Source organism: Condylura cristata, unplaced genomic scaffold, assembly GCF_000260355.1.
Source record: "Condylura cristata isolate star-nosed mole 26May11 unplaced genomic scaffold, ConCri1.0 scaffold00008, whole genome shotgun sequence".
NCBI lineage: Eukaryota > Metazoa > Chordata > Mammalia > Eulipotyphla > Talpidae > Condylura > Condylura cristata.
The window spans coordinates 5541504-5556768 of record NW_004567109.1 but is presented as its reverse complement, the minus strand read 5'-3'; the positions used below and the strand labels follow the sequence as shown (position 1 = coordinate 5556768).

The 15265-nt window shown below is 52.4% G+C and overlaps 1 protein-coding gene across 1 annotated transcript in view; it reads right to left on the bottom strand.

The window, feature by feature from the left end:
* Positions 1 to 15265, bottom strand: part of FHAD1 (forkhead-associated (FHA) phosphopeptide binding domain 1) — an 88610-nt gene that overhangs the window by 40629 nt on the left and 32716 nt on the right. Inside the window, exons 7-13 of the mRNA XM_004679337.1 lie at positions 12513 to 12643; positions 11483 to 11572; positions 9636 to 9740; positions 6840 to 6947; positions 4513 to 4599; positions 3682 to 3834; positions 2667 to 2862 (exon numbers count right to left, since the gene is read on the bottom strand). Of these exons, the coding sequence (XP_004679394.1) occupies positions 2667 to 2862; positions 3682 to 3834; positions 4513 to 4599; positions 6840 to 6947; positions 9636 to 9740; positions 11483 to 11572; positions 12513 to 12643 (870 nt within the window). The remainder of the gene's footprint in view (positions 1 to 2666; positions 2863 to 3681; positions 3835 to 4512; positions 4600 to 6839; positions 6948 to 9635; positions 9741 to 11482; positions 11573 to 12512; positions 12644 to 15265) is intronic.

Sequence of the window (15265 nt, the reverse complement as noted above, 5' to 3'; positions counted from 1 at the left end):
CATCATCTGTCCATCCATCATCCACCCATCCACCATCATCTGTCCATCCATCATCTACCCATCCATCCATCATCTGTCCATCCATCATCCATCCATCCATCCATCCATCCATCCATCCATCCATCCATCCATCCATCCATCCATCCTTTTATCATCCACTTATCCCACAGATATGAAGAACCTACTATTTTAGCACATGTTCTGGGTTTTGGGGACACACAATATCTAGATAAAACCTTGGTACCCCAACTTGGACACCTCATGCTCATCTTATTCTTCAGACCTGGTCATGTGCTCAGTGTTCTGGATACTCTGGATGCAGGTGAAGGAATCATACCTGTCCTTTTATACAGCAGAAATCTGAAAGTCATAGACCCTTTTCTGTCACTTCCCTTCTGATGATACCCAAGTGCACTGCAAAGGCCTGTCAACTGATCACTTAAATGTCCCTGGAATATTCTTTCTCCGCCCCCACTCCTGCCCTCGTGTGAGCCACCCCTCTCTCTGACAGCTTCCTAATAGCTTCCCTGGTACTGCTCCACAGTGGCCACCTCCCCAAATTTTCCACTCATTTCTAAGATAGTTGCCTCCAAATGCAAATCTCTTCCAACAGTTCCTTACTTCAAGCCTTTCCTGGGCCTCTTGCTGCTCCTAGTACAAGTCAGCGCTTTTACCAGGGCCTCGCAACTCCTGCAGACTTTCCTGACCAGCTCTGCCCCATCCTATGCTCTCATTTCTCTTGGCTGCTTTTGTTCTTCATGCTCCCCACCACTCCGTGGCTCCATTTGCCCCAAATATTCTCCCTTCCCCTCTTTGGTAAACAACTCCTATGCATCCTGCAGTACCCTGCCCTCCGTGACCAGATCAGAGTCCTTCTGATGTGCATGTCTCTTGCTGCATTTGTCACCATGAAAGTTTTCCACGTGATTTTTCTGTGAAGGCCCACCCTACGTCTCATCTTAGGGTCACTGAAAACATAAGATTTATGGGGGCAGGAATAGTGCCCCAATATTTTATAATGAAAAATTCAAATATGAAGCTGGAAGAATTTTAGTGCTAACATCCGTATACCTGAGACTGAGACACCACCTATTTCAGACTCCTTTCTGGCCTGTCCATCATTGAGCCTGGCAGCTAGCAGGCCTGAACTGAATCTGTTGGTCACAGTGGTCCATGTCCTTCCTCCTCAGGGAGAATGAAGATGTGGTGGATATAAGCAAGGATGTTCCCTAGCACTTTCTGCACGTGTGAAAGCTGGAAACAACCTGAATGCCCCCAAGAAGGGACTGGCTTCGTGCTTCCTTGTAGTTCCCAGGATGATGCTGATCTGTGTGGATGGACATGGGTGTTTCTGACCTGGCAGGGGGAAAGTACCAAAGAAATTTGGCTATGCCACTGGTGCCCTTGTTTGGTAAACTGCAAATCAATACACATATGGGTAGTGCCTACTCTATGCAATACTGTTGCAAGCGCTCAATCTGGAACAATCCAGTTTAATCCTCACAGCAGCCCTAGGGACGGGCCCTCCTTATTATCCTCATTGAACAGGGGACAAACTGAGGCACAGTGAGGGTAAGTGACTCCCCTCAAACCACACAGCCATTTCCGTGAGCAAACGCCTTGGAGGGGACACAGAACATGGACCAGCATTGACAACAGCCGCTACGTGGCGGATGTGGAAGCGCGGATTTTTTCTGCCGATGGGAATACAAAATGGCGGCCCACTCAGGAGGGCGTTTGGCGGTTTCTCCCAAGGCGAAGCACGCGCTGTCACACCATCCACCAGTCATCACACTCCGTGGTATTTACCCAGCGGAGCTGAAGACTTGCCCACGAAAACGCCTGTCAAATGTTCTGGGGCGGCTTCATTCATGACTGCCCAAAGCTGGGCGCCGTCAAGATGTCCTCTCGCAGGTGGAGGATAAAGCAGCAAGGGGTGAAGACACGGAGCTGTTCTTCAGTGCACTACAAAGCCATGAAAGGACATGGAGGAAGGAGAAATGCCTATTTCTAACTAAAAAAAAAAATTCTTCAAAGTGGTGTAACCCCAACTCTACCATTCTGGAAAAAAACAACTATGGAGGCTGAAAAAAAGTCACCGGCTGTGGAGTTTGGGGGGAGGGTGGAGGTGGCAGAAAGGGGTGACAAGGTGGAGCACAGGGGTGTTGAGGGCAGAGCCACACCCTGGGTGACGCTCTGAGAGTGGATGCATTTGGCCAGGCTGGGGAGTCATCACCACCAGGGGGTGGGGATAATGGCGGGTCTGTGCAGATTCCTGGGGGTAACCAGCTGCCTTCCTGTGGACTTGCTAATATGGCAGGCTGTGCACGTGTAGAGCCAGGGTGTCCAGGAATCGGCACCTTCCTCTCAGTGCTGCTGTGAACCTAAAATTGCTCTTAAAGAAAAACGTCTGTTAACACAGAGTGGTCGTTAACTCTGCCAGATCGGATTTCGCACCAGGCTGGTGTTTCTCTCCCTTGCTCTCAGTCATGCTTCATTTCCCCGAGTCATCACACCTCACCAGTGAGTCTCTCTGTGTGTGTATGTGTGTGTCTCTCAAGAAAAATTGCTTCTCGAGTGGGGAGGCTGAGTCCATCAGCGGAAGGGAGCACTTGGCCGTGGACCATGCTCGAATCATGCAACTAACAGAAAAAAGCCCCAGTGACCTTTGTCCGAGCTGGATAACTGGATCCCCAGGTCCTGGAGGAGACGTTCAGTGTCCTCCAGCCAGGACAGAGCCCCGCGCACGATGTCCAGTGCTACCTTCTGGAGCCCGGACACTGGTGGGCTGGTCTGCAGGAACTGGAGAAGGTCCACCTCCTTCTTTAAGTCCCTGCTGCACCCAGCCATCCTCATGCAAACCTGGAGGAGGGAGGCGAGATCATGAGGTGACCAGACGCATCACCAGGAGAAGCCCTGACTTGCCAAGAGTCTCACAGCTTTGAGGCAGGCAGGGACCAGGTTATTCTTTTGGGGGGCAGTGTATACGGATGGTTTTTGCACTCTGACCTGGAGTGTTGATGGTCAGAGACCTTAGTTCTAGGGACGCGAGCTTCATTCCAAAGGCAAACTGCCAAGGCTGTTTTGACTGAAGCAAGAACCAGAGGTGGCTGCTTCTGCTCACCCTGATTCCTGCTGAGACCGGCACTCAGGCTGGTCGGAAAGCCGGGTTCCTATTCGAGGAGGGCTGACAAGTCTGTGTTTGCTCAGACTCCCCAAATAGCAGCTGCTGATTTCCAGAGAAAGCAGAAGCAGCTGTCTGCTTGGCTAAACTGTGTCCCTGTGGGGTTCTCAGTGGATTTGTGGGGGCGACCAGACCCTCTGTCCTCGGCTCCTTCAGGGACTAAGCCACAGTGATGGAAACAGCCTTTGCATGGTTGGGCTACAGGAGAAAGCGTGACTCCAGAGCACGAATGGTCTTTGGTTTTTCTGTAGATAACACAGGGCTGTTTTCTTGGCCGGGGTGGGGGCTTCCGATGTCAGCACCTGAGCTGGGGGCGCCGTCCCAGACCCACCACCCCTCCCCCTGACTCCATCTCCCTCTTTGTTTTCTCCAGCAAGACCAGGCAGGCAGAAAGCTGAGTGCTTCTGCCCAACCTGCGCCCTGGAAGCCGAACCGCTTCCCACCTGGGGGTCCCCAACTGGAGACCCCGGGGACACCGTGAAGGCAGAGGGGGGCACCTGGCAGCTGTCCAAGGACGACTTGAGCCTCTCCACGTTCTCGGTGAGCTCCTCCTGCTTGGAGTTGCTGAGCTGCGTCTCCTTCTGCAAGCTCCACTTGCGCTGCTGGAAGTTCATGTTGTCCTCCGTCACCTGCATGATCTTTTCGATTAGCTGGTGAGGAAAAGGGTGAGGTGTTTAAGGGGCCGGTGGCTCAGGGTGGATCTGGGCGGCAGCTTTTCGGGGGATGGCCTGTCCCCCTGACACTTCTGGGGACCAGAGGTCCTTAGAACGGGAGCCCTGTGTGGGTGCCACGAGTTTGTTACCGATTCTCCTGTCTCGTGGTGGTGACTCATATCATGGAGCCTCACACTATGACCCCACGAAGAGAAGGCCCCCCCTTCTCCACTAGCCAATGGCAGGTGCTCGTGTGTGCTTCACCCGCGCTTTGACACGGAGGGTGCGAGAGAATGTCGGGGAGGACAAGCCAGTCGTGACAGCCAGGCCACCAACCCCTTCATCTTCCCTCTTCAGGAGGAATGAGCCAAGCCATGGGGTTGGGGGCCAGGTCTCCCTCTTTTCCTGCAGCGCTAACAGGGGTTAAACGTTGTGTCTGGGGACCAGAGATAGGCCTGAGGGGTTTCATTTGATGTCCACAGAAACATTTCAAGGGAGTTTAACTGGCTTTTACTTTAAAAGCCAGGAAATCCCATCAAATCAAAACATCCTTACGGTGTAGCAACAGTGTGAAAAATAAGTGTCTCTAACCACAACAGATGCTCTTAACAGAAGCAGATGCTCTTAAGGTCTGGGACCCCAGGTCCCCGAAGACGAGAGGGGGAGCCCACCCACCTGCTGGTCGGTGATGGGCTTGTCCTGGGACGGAGGCTTCATGCGTCCGTAGGTGGCCTTGATGACCTGGCTCCTGAAGTGTTCCAGCTGTGGCACAAAGGGGGAAACTGAGTCAGGGGACAGCTGGGGCACAGCCTGGGTGGGCCCCTCCCACCCCTCCCACTGCCCGGGTGCAGGAGAAGTCAGTTAGGAATCTGTGCGCCTTTCACGGCCGCGACGGGTGGTTCGGCCATCTCTGGATGGGGCGGACTCCAGGAAGGGAGAGCGCAGCAGCTTTAATCACTGGCTAGGCCTGTCCGCCTAACTGCCCCGCCCACGTGGTCAGCGCACACACGTCCTGAGTCCTCAGAAGTGCCATTTGCTGCCAATTATCCAGTGGGAAGTCTGGGGCCTGGAGCACTCTTCCCTAATTGCTAAGCTGGCACCAGACTGTGAAATAAATATTGAGGCTGTCAGACCCAGCCAATTGTGTAATCAGCAGCCATGCCCGGGACTCCCTTCTGCATGGGACTGTATGTGCCTCCAGGAATGTGTCTGTGGATTCGTCTCTATTCTCTGGCGCCTGGTACAGTGCCTGGAACCCTGTAGGTCCTCTGCAGAGACATGCCGAAGGCTCATGCATGGGACCAGGGTTCTCTGCTTCCGTCCCGCCAGCTGTTACTGAGTGGCTGCTTGGTGCTGGCATGTTCAGGTGACAGCTGGTGAAATAGTGCGGTTCAGTCAAATCGGGGCTTATGAGGTTACGAGTTCACGGTGGCCTGGCACCATGAGAAAGAAGCGACGAGGCCCAGCTCTCTCTGGGAATTCACCAACATGGCGGCCCAGAACCTGCGTTTTGTCGTCAAGGATGCTAAAAGCCAGTTCTGAGGGGACCATGAGGGCTACTGAATCAACTTAAAGGTCCCCGGCTGCAGGACACAGGCGCTTACTGTACCGGGAGTCCAGGGGACCAAGCAGTGGAATGAGGCGTGTCCTGAGGACGCCTCCCAGCCAGGTGGCTGGAAGTGGCTGGAGAATCTCCAGGCTGCCCCTGGCTTTCATGGCCGACAGGAGGGTTCCAGCTGCCCCATGGAGGGGTGACTCACAGAGAGGGTGACTGCAGAGAGGATCTTGCGAATGATGGTCTCCCACTGCCCCGAGACGTGTGGGACTGTGGGGGTGGAGGGACAGTTCTCTGAGTGGTGGCTCAGTCTTAGGGCTACCTGCTGTACAGGGCCCATGGCTGTGGAGGCAGGCAGGTGTGTGTGGGAGGCCAGGCAGCAGAGAGGAGCCTCATCCTTCTCTGGTGAGTCTAGAGTGCCAGTCTCCCTGGGGTGCTCTAGGGTGATCTCTGCCCAGAGCCACTGTCAGGACCTGGACATTTGGCAGGTGTGTTGGGGGTGCAGAGTGCTGGAAAGGTGGAGGGGGTGGCAGAGGAACACAAAGGGGACCCAAGATTGGCAGGCTCCCTTCCCTGTGATGGGGTGGACCCTCTAGAGAAATGACACAGGGTGGGGGGCTCTAGTTGAAGGGGCTTAACCTCGCCCCTCAGTCAGCATGGTGATTTAACTCCCGTGAGCCTCTGCGGTCCATGGGACAAAACCTGGCCACGTGCCTCATAGCTTGGTCAGTGCCAAATGCAGGACTTTGGAGCTGGCTTGGGTGGGGTGGAGGGAGCCAAGGATTGTAGTGATATGCCAGCGGGTCAGTGCCCCACCCTGGCTTCCCGTTTGTTCTCCCTGGCCTTTGGTAAAGCCTCGCCTGTGAGCTTGGGGCCCTGTGTGCCGGCCACAGGCTGAGGGAGGCTCCTAGGTCCTCTCGGGCCAGCACATTAGAGCAATGGCCGCGGACCAGCCCGCTCAGAGCCTGTTCACCACCCTGCCAGAACCTTCCGCGGCCCGGGGCTTTGACATCCCAGACTTTACCTAATCAAGAAAACTCATTTCCTGATGGACCTGACAGTGACAGCTGCTGGGGGCCCAGCGGAAGAAAATGGCGGTGTTGTCAGGACAAACCCCGCGAGGGAGAAAGAACTGGCAACACCGTTGGGGCTAAGAGCTCAACTCCCCAACAGGGACCTGCGTGGCCTGATAATGGGCCGACACGGAGCCAGGATCGGCTGCTCGGCCAGGGTCCTACAACCGCAAATGATGAAAGAGGGCGTCTTCCCAGCAGGAAAAGGCTTCATGACCTCCTCAGGGATGCAGAAGCCACAGAAGCCGGGTTTATCTTCTGCCTGGAGATAAACCCGGGTGTGAAGCCACAGCGTCGTCCTCCTCCTCGTCCCCTCCAGTCCGCGGGCGCAGGGAACCCGGCATATGGGCTGGTGGAGGGGCTCCGGAGCCTACCTGACCTACTGCCCTTTCCAAATTGACTCTAATGAGGTTCTCTCTGTTCCCCATTTCTTGGAGCTGAAGCAATTTCCTTCTGGAATCCTCCTGAAGCTTCTCTTCAACCTGCAATGACGATGAAAGTATGCTCTTGCTGCTAATGTGGTCCTAATGCACTCTGGGGAAATTCTTCCAGGAGGTCTAATGGTCGGGGCGGCCTGGAGGGGTGGGGTCCCTGCAGCCCACGGGGCGAGGGTCACGACTGAGCAGGGGTAGGGTGGAGGCAGCCCCCCAAGAGCCAGCCCCTAGGGGAGAGGGCAGAGCCCCACACTCTGGGGTCAAGCCTGTCCTATCCCATGCTCCCGTCCCGGCTCCAGCCCCTAAAAGGCTCTGGGACTCGGGGAAAGCCGTGCATGGACTGGGACTCAAGTCCTCCTGTCCAAAGGGCTCAAGAAGTGTGTTAGGTATATTGTCCATTAAAAAGTGGACAGGAACATCCACCTACAAGGTCCTTCTAACAGCACCAGGAACTGGCTCCTGATGGGTAAATGTTCCTTTTTGGTTTATTATCGTAACTGTTTGTTTTAGCACACTCACTAGAGGACACTGCTCTGGGAGGTTTGCTAAGTTAGACAATGTCTATTAGGAATTGCAGTCTGTAAAAGCAGGCGTTGTAAGTGGGAAAAAGAGCCCGTGATTCCTTTTGGCTTGGGTGCTAGTGGGGAGCCGGCGCGCGTTCAATGCTGCCCTCTGCTGGTCATTGTAGGAAGACTCGTTTCCCACAGAGTTCGGGAGAGCCCGCAGGCTGAACCCCGCCAGGGCTCAGGTGCTCCGAGGAAAGGAGGCAAATGCTGCTAAATAACCCCAAGCCTCGGATCCAGTTCCGTGGCTGCCCTGCCCGCTCTCTCAGGCCTGTAGACCCTTCCTGCAGACCTTGTGCAGGACCCCAGCCAGGCAATGAACATCTCTGATCTGTGATAAATGGCTGTTTATTCCTTCTGTTACATCCTTGTGGGGGCCGGTAGTGGGGCCGGGTAGGCAGGGGGTTACCAAGCCACAGAGTAGCTATGTCTGGCAGAATCTTCAGTGGCTTTCTGTATCTGCACTGGCATAGCAGGCAAGAGCCACATTTAGCTACTGAACAGTGGTATGGACGAGGAGTTAAATTTAAAAATTTAAAAGGTTTTGGTTAATTTCAATATACACAGTTGCATGAGACTCATGGCTGTGCCTAGTGGTGGGGCCTGAGACAAAGCTGGTCTCCCACCTTCCCTCCACTTCTTGGCTATGTGGTTTTTGGTAGCCACTTTATTAGTGGCTAGTAGCCTGAGTCTCTTATCTGTCAACCAGATAATAGAGCTGGGGTGAGCATGAAAGGAGATGCAATGTACATGAGACCTTGTACATAATATCATTTTGCCCCCATTACGAATTGAGGATGTAATCACATCAGCCCCCAGTTCAAAAGCCTTCAGAAGCTCCTCACTACCTATGTAGCATTCAACCTGAATGCTGGAATTAATGCAAAACCCCAAGCCAAAGACTTAAGAAACCATATGGACTCCAAACAAGGTAGATAAAAATGAAATCATACCTACATTAGGCAAAATGAAAGTGCCGAAAATCAAGGTAAAAGAAAATGTTAAAAGTAGTCAGAAAAGGCTCAGACACGGTACAAAAGTTATACTTACAGATGACTTTTAATTAGAAACTAGACTCAAAAGACAAAAGAAATAACTACCCAATGGCATCGATATTGTGCTGGAAGAAAATCACCACCATGTAGAATTCAATACTTAGGCAAATTGTGTTTAAAAAGTGAAAATCTGAAAATGTATGTTTACCCCTACAGTCTTTAGGGTAAAATTAAGGAACTCAGTTAATATTGAATTTTGTTAAGTCAAGGTGAATGCTTTGCCTGAAACATTTTCAAGCTAATATAGAGGAAAAAAGGAATGACTGAAAACAATTCTAAAGAAGTCAAGGAAAGAGAGAAAAAGGAATACAGCACAGATGCCATACATTGTGCTGAGGGAGAAAGTAAATGTAAACCCCAACACACCAGCGATTACATTATATGTAAATGGGCTAAAAAGTAAAGATCATCAAACTGGATTTTATAACAATGTATGCTACTTAGAAGAGCTAAATCTAAAGCTTAAAACAAAATTTGATAGAAAAATATGGAAAAATTATGCTATGAAAAGTCTAACCAATAAAAATCCGGGGTAGTTGATGGAGCTCTATTAATGACAAGATACGCTAGTTAAAAGATATTCTAGAGATGAAGAGGATCATTTTATATTGGCCAAAGAATTTTTTTCCAACAGAAAATATAAATTTTTAAAATTTATATGCACCTAGAAACACAGCCTCAAATTACACAGAGCAAAAACTGGCAATACTAAATGACACAGTCTGCAATACAGGTGAGATTTTAAAAACACATCTCTTTCAACAAATGATAGAATATACAGACCAAAAAAATTAATGAGAACATTTAAATTTGAACAACATCCTTGGAAAAACTGATGTAATGGATCAATTCTTTTCTGGATACATTTACAAAGATGATCGAAGGCAGTCTGGTCTAGTGGTCACACACGGGAACTTTGGAGTCAGGAAGCCCTAGATTCAAATTCTGACTCAACTCCTTTTTCTGAGTAAACTTTAGTTAACTCCCTTTGCTTTTGTGTGGCTGATTTTTCAACTGTAAATGTGGGTTAATACCAGTACTGACCACGTGGAGTCACTGTGAGGATTAAGAGGGGGCCAGAGTGGTCACTGGGCCAACACCATCCTTGCTGTCTGTACCTTGCTCTTTTCTCGAAGTGTCTTAGAGATCATATTCTGTTCGGTCGAACTCTTCTTCAGCTCATCCTTGAGCTTTTTCATTTCTTTCTCCATGTCGTGGATTTGCTGAAAGAGTTTCAACAACAGGGAAGTCAACCTTCCTGGAAAGATCTCAATCTGCATAACTCATTTCAGCTGGGTCACTGAGCTGGCCACTTCGTCTAGTGTTAGCTTAATTTCTTCCCTGAGGGGAAATTCTACATCTGTAGGGCCAAGTAGATTTCTTTTCAATATAGATATATTAAAAGTGCTGAGTAAAAGAATGTGATTAGTTCCTTTTGAAAATCAGCATGATCTTGGATGAAACAGTACAAGACATCGGTCAATTCATTAGAATCTCTTCTCTTGGGATGCACTTTGGGATCAATGTAAATAAGGGCTATTTAGAAGACACAATGGACATCATCTGGGAGAACAGGCCCATGAAAATCTTCTCTTTCCCCATTTGAGGCAGAGAACAGAAATATCTCCAGTGTGGAGAAAAGCCTGTCTCTACCTCTCATCTAGAGTGTTGTGCTTCTCAACGGGTAGAAAATTAAAATTGCTTGTGAGCAAAGGTTCCGCTGACTTGGGATATGGGTATTTTCATTTTGATGGTCAAATTATCATGGTATTTATTTTTGTAGTCATCTACTAGATGAGGCAAAGGATACGGTTTTAAAAAAGATTTTTTATTTATGCATACAGAACTGGGGTACAGGCCAGAGGTGCAGGGGCAGTGAGAGGATTCACCAGAGACAGAGTGGGGAGCAGAACAGGCTGACTGATGAAGTACACTGCTGAGGGGAGCAGCAGGTGGGCCAGGAGAGGTCTGCTGCATATGGTCACCTCCGGGGCAGGGATCGATCTCATGCTGGAGTGGCTTTAACTTTTTAGTGCTGGGCTTTAACCTGCTGCACCACCAGGGAGGGCCCAGGATACCTTTTTTTTTTTTTTAATTTTATTTTTAAGGCTTGGGATAAGATGAATGTACTTAATTTAAAACATGGAAGGAAGAATTTAAACAGCAAACACTCATTTATGACGACACTGAAAAACAGACATGAGAAAGGCAAGGACTGACAAATCCTGGCTGTGTTCAGGGGATTCCTCCTAAATTAAGATCAACAGGTGGTCCTGATAAGATGCTGCTGAAAATGGGTTTCAACACAGGAACTAAATTTATGCAGTTCTAGAAGTGAATGGACTCCACACCTGCAGTCCGAAGCCTCCAAATTCTGGTGAGAGCCAACGTGATGGGTCAGAAGTGGCCTCACCGTCCCTGCAGGTGGGAGTCCAGGGGCTCTGGGCCAGGCCCCACCCTCACTGCCTCACCAGCCTTGCCGAGAGGGCCATTACTGTTCCCTGCTTATGTTATTGCAAAATGGAATCCTCCAATCCATTCACATTGTGGCTCTAAGCATCTGGCTTGAGTCAGAAGTGAAACCTGCTTTGCGGAAGTATCTAGACCTCTAAGCCTGATACAATATGGTGGGGCACAAAGGTCTGGCCATCACAGGTCCAGGGGAGAGGCCCAGAATGAACTGCTAGCAGCGTGTGGAGCCAGGGGACCAGACCCTTCCCTCCCCCTCCCGAGTCCAGCCCCAGGGGAAGCCCGGTGAGGACGTTGGAGCCAAGTGTCCAGAAAGTCTCGGGAGCCTGTTTCCCATGCACTTTTCACTCTTCTCTTTGAGGCCAGGGACAGCAGATCAAAGAATCCTGAGACTTCATTAGTGAAGAAATGACCACCAAACACCAGCGCTGTGTCATCCAGGGGCCGAGGCCCCCAGCATGCCCCAAAGGCCTACCAACGAGGGGGTTCAACTTACAGTTTTATAGAGTTTTAACTCTTTCTGCTGGCTTTCCCGGTGCTCTTTCTGACTTTCTTCTCTTTTTAACTCTTCCTTCAGCACCGAGCACTGTGGAGAAAAAGAACAGCCGAGAAGAGGCTGATGTCGGCCTGGCTTACATCAAAGCAGCTTGAACCCTGACCTGTGTAACCCCAAAGCTTGTGCTCAGACTTTTACCGGCCTGAGCCCCAGGCTGCACTTCTCCAGCCTTAGTTTTGGAACTGGGGCTCTCTCCCTGCCCACCAGGGAACCATCCCCCAGATTGCCAGTTGAGATGAAAGCTAGTCATTTCTACCTTGACTCATCAAATCGCACCATCACACAAATGCTGAGACAGCTCTGGGAGTGTACTCCTGGGAGTCTAAAGTCTGCTTGGAATGCAGTGTTTGCAGAAAGTCAAAACAACATTTAGAAAGCTCCACAGTAGCTTATGAAAGCTCCTCCCCCTAGGAGGGGAATTCCGTGCACACTGAAAAGGGAGAGAGGAGGGGACCCCGGGTCTGCACCCGGACCTCCAGACACCTGCTTTGAAGGCGACTCTGAAAACCACTGGCATCCAGGAGGGCCATCAGGCCAGGTGGTCCTCACCCCCAGCTCCCCTGGGCAGTTTCTGCGGACCCTTCCAAAGGTGATTGTCCTGTGCCTATGGTTGTTGGGGGCAAACAAACGATCCATAAATGGTATTAGAGATCTAATCTGCTCTGTTTGAAATACAGCTGCTCCTTTTGGGCCACCTACAAGCTACACTGAAAATGCTGCAAAACCCTCGGTGGCACCTTCGCTTTCTGTCTTCCCAGGCGGCCCCGCCTTGCGTTGCCCACTCAGCAAACAGTCCCTGGGTCCCTGGGGTGCCCGCCCCATTGTACCACCTGAGAGGAGGGGTAGCTTTGGAATGGGGGGTGGGGGTGGGAAGGAATGAGTGTGTCATTCGAATCCACTTTATTTGCTCCCCATACCTCCCCTCCCCCAGCCCCCAAGCTACACACAGCAGTGAGGAGGTGCCACTCACTCTGGAGCTAAGGGCGTCCAGCTGGTGATTCTTCTCTTTGTTCTCATTTTTTAGCTGATTCACCTCCTGCTTTAGCTGTTGGACTTGCTCATCCTTAGCTAACAAGTCTTTTTGCAAAGAAGACACTAGCCCTGTGAGGGAGAAAGAAATTCACAGCAGTCAAAGAGGCGGGAGGGGGTCCTGGCGTCCTCACCATGGCAGCCTGCTTGTGGGGTGCCTCTCCAAGCCTGGGCCACCTCTGCAATCGCCTGGAACAGAAGAGGTTTTTCTCCAAGCTTCTTGGAGCTAGCAGGGCTCAGCTCCTGGCTGAGAAGGCCCGGGGCGTTCTCCAGGGGCCGTGAGTTGGGCGGGCTCATGGCGGAGCCGCCATATTGGAGACGATGATGGTGATGGATTCACACTCGGCTCAGACTGGAACCGTCTCTACCACTTGCTAGCTTGGGGTCTTACGGTCTACCTAGCACTCTATCTGCCCCCCAGAGTGCTCATGAGGGCTAGATTGTTATGCCCAGATTTTGAGTTTCCCAAAGACACGAAGGAGCTGATTCCACTGTAAAGCACACGAAGGTCTTTATTGCAAGCCGGAGCCTGGGCTCACAGCACCCACCTGTATGCTGCCCTCTATGAAGTATTCAGTAGCTGCTGACCCTCGCTGTTAATGGCGCCTATTTTTCTTTGTGGAACCAGTTACAAAATGGCGCCACGATCCCGGACTCCTGGGATCCCCACCCTGACACTGACTCTCCCACCTTGAATAGTGTGACCAATGTGGCTCCCTGGAATGTGGCTTCCCAGGCTGGGTCTGGGAGGACTGCTGTGGCCTCGTTGCTCTCTCCTGGATGGCTCATTCTGGGCCCTGGGGTCCACTGAATTGTGAGGACAGCCCAGGAGAGGTGCAGTGGTGGGAGCAAGCCCCCCAGCCCGCAGCCACGCCAGCCTGGAGGGGCAGGGGTCTCAGCCATAGATGGCGGGATTGCTGCTCTGGACTTGGGGCAGCCACAGAAGAACACAAGCCAGAACTAAGTCCCCCCAAATTCTGAACCACAGAAACAGGTGAGATACTCAATATTGGCTTGGTTTTGCGCACTAAATTATCAGATACTTGTCATGTAGCAGTAGATGATAATCGCATTGTTGTATTCTGTGGAGGCTGCGTGGGAAGGGGTGTTGGGTTATCGCACGTGGTTCTTTATCTTGGGAGAACACCAGGCCTGGTTGTATTGGCAGCAACCAAGATTTGTGAATCAAGAACACTATGGAGGTGTCCCTGGGGACGCAAGGGGTTAAGTCCCAGCACTATGAGGCTACAGCATGGGTTCCACCCCTGCCAGGGAGTGACCCACAGGGCACAGCAGACCTCTCCTGTCTCCCCGCTGCTCCCCTCAGCAGTGTGCTTCATCAATCTGCCTGTTCTGCTCCCCACTCTGTCTCTGCTGAATCCTCTCCCCCCCCACACTTCTGGCTTACACCGCAGTTCTTGTATACATCATAAAACAAATCTTTAAAAATAAATAAAGAACACTATGGTCAAGAATTTCACTTTAAAAGTCAACTCCCAGGACACATTTCTGGAGACAGGTGGACCCCTTCGTGGCTTGTCTGTCGCCTGGGCAGGTGGGGCCCGAGCGGCGTCCCTGTGACCGTGGCCTTGGTGTGGAGGCCACGCCTGTCCGAGCCCTGTGTGTGATGAGGGCTCTCCAATCTGGATTTGGGGAAAGGGAGTGAGACTCTGGATTGTTCTCTCTGCTTCTGTTGGGTGGATTTTCCTGCCCACAGACCTGAGTGGAACTGTACTCAGCTGAAGACTTGGGGGTGCCCCCCCATATCACTGGGGCTCGCTCTCTGGGCAGCGGCTCCTTTCTAGCTCTTGGTCCAGCAAACCCCCACTGTGCTGGCCTCTCTATCCCCACCCCCTGGACTCCATGGTTTGCTGGAATCAGCTGGCCCTGACCCCAGCTGCGTTCTGTCCCTCTCTGAAGTCAGCGGCTGAACGAACGGTCCTCGAGGCTCGTTCTCCCCTCGAGAACGGGTGTGTTGTGTGCTGCTTCAGGCCCGTGTGTGACCACCACGGTCTTGGGTCATTGTCCTGCTGTCTCAGGCCGGGGGTACCTACAGCCCGTTGCTCCATCCCGGGCTCTGCCTTGCTCACCAAGGAAGCTGGGGGTGTGATGGCCTTTGTCAGTGGGGCTTTGGGCAAGGCCCCGAGGACCCACCACGGACCCAGTGGACCCACCACGGACCCAGTGGAAGCAAGAAGTGAGGCGCTGATCCGCAGCATGCAGGTCCCGGTAGAGGAGGTCTGGAAGACGGCCTGAGACCTCATTTCTCCCACAGACCTGGGGCATGTTGACGCTGCTGGCCGAGGACCACCTTGGAGCGGGTCCTTCCAGCCCTGAGGGCAGCGGCACCGAGCTGGGCTTGGAGCTCTAGGGAGGGCGGGACCAGCGGGCACTGGGGTGTCCCAGCACCCACGCAGCGCCTGGCCCAGTGCGGGTGCTCAGCAGCCCGTAGGACCTTCCAGCAGGGGCAGGGGCTGAGCCCCGGTGGGGGGCGAGGGAGGGGCGGCGGTGGGCAGAGCGGAGGCCGCACCCGGCCGCCTGGGGCCCGGCACAGGGGTCCACAGAGACTGTGAGTCACGCTCAGCGGGCGCGGGGCGCGGGGCGCGGGTTCCCAGCACAGGCCCAGGGGCTTTCGGAGCAGCGCGCCCCTCCGAGCGGCCGGCGACAGCCTCCCCTCAGAGGGCTTTTCCTGCT